At 36.3% G+C, this 6,000-nt stretch overlaps 1 protein-coding gene and 1 pseudogene across 1 annotated transcript in view; both read right to left on the reverse strand.

Moving 5' to 3' along the window:
• The window catches only part of LOC145273652 (zonadhesin-like), a gene marked incomplete at its 3' end in the record, with an annotated part of 68,132 nt that extends 62,799 nt beyond the window's left edge, over nucleotides 1-5,333 (reverse strand). Inside the window, exon 1 of the mRNA XM_080127088.1 lies at nucleotides 5,072-5,333. Coding sequence (XP_079983214.1) covers nucleotides 5,072-5,303 — 232 coding nt within the window. The remainder of the gene's footprint in view (nucleotides 1-5,071) is intronic.
• Nucleotides 3,502-3,620, reverse strand: LOC145273653 (5S ribosomal RNA; annotated as a pseudogene).
• Nucleotides 5,334-6,000: the final 667 nt, after the last annotated feature.

A 6,000-nucleotide genomic window follows, 5' to 3' on the forward strand; every position in this document is an offset into this window, starting at 1 on the left:
TTTCCCCTATATCTGTTATAGAGACTGGTGTCATCGGCAAATATACCCATCTCCGATACAATTTTATCAGGGAGACTCCCGCATTTATGTCATATTGTTTAGATGTACGACCGTCGAGGACAACTTGGATTTTTCTCTTATTAGGGTAGAGTCTTCCCAATGATTGTACAACAAATTTTTGTATCTATTCAGAAGAATGTCTTGGTGATGTAAGATTTGAGAAATTAAGAGTCTGAGGATACAGAAAGTTGTGAGTTGATGAGGATTCAGTATAGGCGATTATATATAGGTAGCAAAGGTGGTTTAGTTTAGTACGCACGTATTGTACATATTAAGTATACTGCTTCAGTTCTACCTTCTATCGTAAAAGGAAATCCGTTTGTAATGCGTTTGGCTAATTTGACAAGAAAGGAAACGTGTAAGGTTATTGGAATAAAACAGAGCTTATCTATTTTTTAATGATATCAGTTTACAGACAATTGTACAGACTGATAAATTGTTGTGTAAGACATAGGAGCCCCTCATCTTGGTATTTCGATGAAATGACGGATCAAGAGCATAGGTTTATAGCTATAAAAAAACAAACAAAAAAACACCCGGAACAGGTGTCAGGAGAGGAAATGCCAGTGTACAAGGTAGCAGGGGAGAAGGTCACTGATATCTTATTAACGTTATTTTATCTATTTTTCCCCCCTACAAAAAGAAAAAAAATTTGCTTTTCGATGGCTGATTTTATTAAGTATCCTACTTAAAAAAAGGTCTACTGTCCTCTAAATAAATTAGCATAATTTCTTTTCTTTTTACCGAGTTTGTTCTATAGCATAAACTATTCTATATAACGTTCCTTTTTTATTTAACGTTTCTATTGTATATAAAGTCGAATATTCTATATAACGTCTCTATTCTATATAACGTTTATATTCTATATAAGGTCTCTATTATATATCACGTCTCTATTCTATATAACTTCTCTATTCTATATAACGTATCTAATCTATATAACGTCGAATATTCTATATAACGTCCCTATTCTATATAATGTATCTATTCTATATAACGTCGAATATTCTATATAACATCGAATATTCTATATAACGCCTCTATTCTATATAACGTCTCTATTCTATATAACGTTGCTATTCTATAGAAGGCCGAATATTCTATATAACCTCTCTATTCTATATAACCTTTCCATTCTATATAACGTCTCTATTCTATATAACGTCTCTATTCAATATAACGTTTCTATTCTATATAACGTTTCTATTTTATATAACGTATCTATTCTGTATAACGTCTCTATTCTATATAACGTCTCTATTCTATATAACGTTTCTATTCTATATAACGTTTCTATTCTATATAACGTCGAATATTCCATATAACGTCTGTATTCTATATGACATTGATATTCTATATAACGTCTCTATTATATATAACGTCTCTATTATATATAACGTCTTTATTCTATATAACGTCAAATATTCTATATAACGTCGAATATTCTTTATAATGTATCTAATCTATATAACGTCGAATATTCTATATAACGTTTCTATTCTATATAACGTCGAATAATATATCTACTGTCTCTATTCTATATAACGTCTCTATTCTATATAACGTTTCTATTCGATATAAAATCGAATATTCTATATAACGTCTCTAGTCTATATAACGTCTCTATTCTATATAACGTATCTTTTTTTAAATCTTTTTTTTCTATTCTATATAACGTCTCTATTCTATACAACGTGTCTATTCTATATAACGTCGAATATTCTATATAACGTCTCTATTCTATATGACATTTATATTCTATATAACGTCTCTATTCTATATAACGTTTCTATTCTATATAACGTCTCTAGTCTATATAACGTTTTATTCTATATAACGTCTCTATTCTATACAACGTATCTATTCTATATAACGTCTCTATTCTATATAACGTCTTTATTCTATATAATGTCTCTAGTATATATAACGTATCTATTCTATATAACGTCGAATATTCTCTATACCATCGATTTTTCTATATAATGTTTCTATTCTATATAAAGCCGAATATTCTATATAACGTCAAATATTCTATATAACGTCTCTATTCTATATAACGTCTCTATTCTATATAACATATCTATTCTATATTACGTCGAATATTCTATATTACGTCGAATTTTGTATGTAAAGTCTCTATTCTATATAATGTCTCTATTCTGTATAACGTCGAATATTCTATATAACATCGAATATTCTATATAACGTCTCTATTCTATATAAGGTCGAATATTCTATATAACGTCTCTATTCTATATAAGGTCGAATATTCTATATAACGTCTCTATTCTATACAACGTCGAATATTCTTTTTACTTTTAAATATGTTCGCTGTGAATTCACTTTAGGTTAGTGTTTTCCACTCATCTAACCATTAACCTTACAATAACCTATATCTGTATAGGATTAAATCCGTCAACATCGAAACTCAGCTCATAAATTTCATAAAATGTAGCTACATCTGTTAACACGGAACCAATGCTGTGCACAACAGTCTCGCTAAGGAACAAAGGACAGAAATTCGACAGCTTTTTTTAGTTGAAATAAAAGGCACTAATTCATGGTGCTTTCCAAACTACGCCTACGTTTAGGTTTTACAAGTCTCTTCGTTCGCCACGTTGTTAACAAAACGCGTGACTTCTGGTTCCACGCCGACACGTCTGGTCAAGTCTAGTCGCCGTCATGCAGATTTTTCAGATCTCTCTCGCCGACATGTACTTCGTCTCGCTGTCGCCGCCCACGTGATTATTTTTAAAATCTCTGCTTTTTCTTCCACTGCTATGTTTGCAACTCACTCTACAGCACACGGATCATTCGACATTTTTTGATCAATCTTCGGATTGTATCTTTTTTAAAAGTAACTCTCGCACTCACATAAACCTCCCAGTTTCTCTCGCAACCGACGTGTTTTTTTTTCTCGTCGCTTTTCTTTCCCTTCTCTTCCTCAGCTGCGACGTAACCTCCCGCACTGGCTTAGTCATTTGCATATGTGTTATGTCGCTGCTGCTACATACGCGTCACCGGCTCTGTTACAACACAAAAAACGAACAATAGCAAATAGTGTCCTGGAGTCAGACTGATTACAAATCTCTCCATATTTCCACCACTCTCCGCTTCTCTCGTTTATAATTGTGATTCAAATTTGCATCATCCGGCACAAGTTGTGTAGTTCTTGCTGATAACAAGGCGATAGTTTTATCTGGAATTCCCGCAAGATTCCAACAACTTTACAAGTCTTAGCGTCAATGCTACTCTGTGTGTGTGTGTGTGTGTGCAGTCAGCGCCAACCCTATTCAGGGTTTAACTGGCTTCCTCCGAAGGAGGAAGTTTCATTGGAGTATGAAATTCACAAGCGGTCCCCAGTCGCATGTATATCCCCGTTAGGGGAGATGACGACGTTAGCTTTTTGCAACTTTTTGCAGGGAGGTGTCGATGTCCTCCTACATACAGCACATGGACTTCCCAAATTGGTCACCCATTTTAGTAATGACCAGGCTCAACGTTGCTTAACTTCGGTGATCTAACGGGAACCGGTGTGTCAACGCGATTATGCCGTATATGTCAATGCTACTGGATACCATTATATCCTGAAAACGACGGTCAAGCCATGGATGGATCAAGTATGCGAGGGTGGTTCATATGTCTTTCAACAACTCTGCACCTTCTCACAAATCCATTGTAGCTCAGGACTAATTACCAGAATTTTTGCGATCGCTGAGCACAAAGTAGATACCACTTTCTCGAAAGACTTAAATTCGATGATTATTAATGTGGAGCGTTGTTGAAAGGGGCATTAATCGACATCCTCGTGGTACCATAGCATCACTAAAAGGCTTCCATTGTTCAAGTGATATCCGAAATAAATAGAGGTCACTTAATTTCAGCTTGCTGTCGGTTACGGACCATAATAGAAGCAATCATTAAAGCAAAGGTGTGTTAATAGATTTAGATAAAAATATATCATCAATGATATTTGTGCAAATTCGATTTTAAATATGTTTTTTTTTTGTAAAAATATTGCTTATTTAACATACTAAAAAAAATCTCCCTTGTACTCCGTGTGACGGGAATGCACGGAAGCGCTTTACACTTGTATGTCAGTGCCTTAGTCGAGGCTACTTACGGCGAAAAATGAGTTCGTCTCAGGTTTACAAAAAGACGATGCCAGAGTTGTTCAGAAATGAATCGGAAAAGTCTGACAAGTCGCACGACGATGTTCACTCTACACAGGTCTGAACGCTTCTTTCTTAGAACTGCCCGCCTATGGAACACTGTTCTGCTGGCTTGCTTCTTGACCGACTACAATATCGTTGCCTTCAAGTCCAATGTAAACAAGTTCGGAAAAGTTTGAGGATGTTCACTCTACACAGATCTGAACGCCTCTGTCTTCTCCCCCCAGCAACCTGCTTTTACGGTGCCCGGGCACACCTCAAAATCACGTGTGAGACGCGATTTTTCGAGAACTCTTCGAGACCGTGGACATTAAAAGACCATGGTCGCCATCTTGAATCTTTTCGTTTTTCATTCTCAGCCTACACAACAGACAGACACGAGCACGCTTTTGCGGTAAGCCTTCTCTAGTTTCCTCACAAGCGAATAACTGCGGATGTTGCTCTGGTAGCGTGACGGAGTTGTTCGGGATCGTGTTGATAGAATTGTTCGGGATTGTGTCAGGTCGAAATCAATTGGGACCGTACTGTGTTGTGTCGACGGAAGTGTTTGGTACCGTGTCGGGTCGCATCGGCGGTATTTTTCATGTTGATTCGTGTAGATGAAAGCGTTCGGTTTACGTTTATGTGCAGTTGACTTGGCGGTTGTCGCAGTCGTACTGCTGCGTGTGACAACAATACATATATATATATATATATATATATATATATATATAATTTCTTTTTTTTTGGGGGGGGAGGGGTCCGTCTCTCTTCCCTCATGAAGTTACACTCTGTGTATTAAATAAAAGACTTAAGAACAAAACAAAATAAATATAAAATAAGGTAATCATTTAACTTACCACAGCCAGTTGTCTCCCTCCAGTTCACAGTGACTCCAACTTTTTCACATTCTCTAGCAAATCCTTCGAACGATTTACATAAAATTGAATGTATCTCCTTTGTGTTGTTTAAGTAAGCGCACACGTCAATTGTGCAGGATTCATAGTATTCAGCCACGATTGATGTCTCCAGCACTTTGATGCACGAACTAAAGATGTCATGATGTTTGATGATGCCGCATTTTTCCGTCATCTTCGATGTGCACTTTTCGTCCGCGTCTTTCACAAAGCACCTGCGCATTAAGTAACCAAACGAAAATTTCAACCAAAACTCCTTAAGTTGGGTAATAATTAGATACAAACTAGTAGGGACATCCGGCATTAACCGAGGCAAGTGCAACCTAACTTCTAACCTTCTTTCTCTTTGTCCCTCCCCACCACCTCTTTCGTCTTCACCCAGCTCATTCCTCCCTCTAGATGCGCACACAACTCGAGTCGGCATAAGGAAACCACCTCTTTGTTCTCTGCCCAGCCCATTCCTCTCTCAGGACACATACACAATTCAAGTCAGCATAAATGAAATTACTCTGAGAAAAACAGAGTTACTTCCCTTTCCATGATAAATTATACCATACGTCTAGATCACATAATGTGATAAAATGGCCATTTGACCGACAAATAATAAATATATTTAAATTATTTTTAGATATGATATGATACATTACGGGTTATGCTGACGAAGAAATACTAACTTTTGGGTGTTTGCTGGATATTTTTCAAGTCTTAGCTGGCCATACAAACAGTCATTTCCCATATATGTCATATGATGGTGTTGATAATGTTGAGTATCAGTCAATAATTTTGAACGCATCAGATGATTATTGTTGACATTTGACACACACGCACACGCACACACGCACACACACACACACACACGCAATTATAATATC

This window comes from Euprymna scolopes, unplaced genomic scaffold (genome assembly GCF_053919585.1).
Source record: "Euprymna scolopes isolate OS-2025 unplaced genomic scaffold, ASM5391958v1 sca128, whole genome shotgun sequence".
Classification (NCBI taxonomy): Eukaryota; Metazoa; Mollusca; class Cephalopoda; order Sepiida; family Sepiolidae; genus Euprymna; species Euprymna scolopes.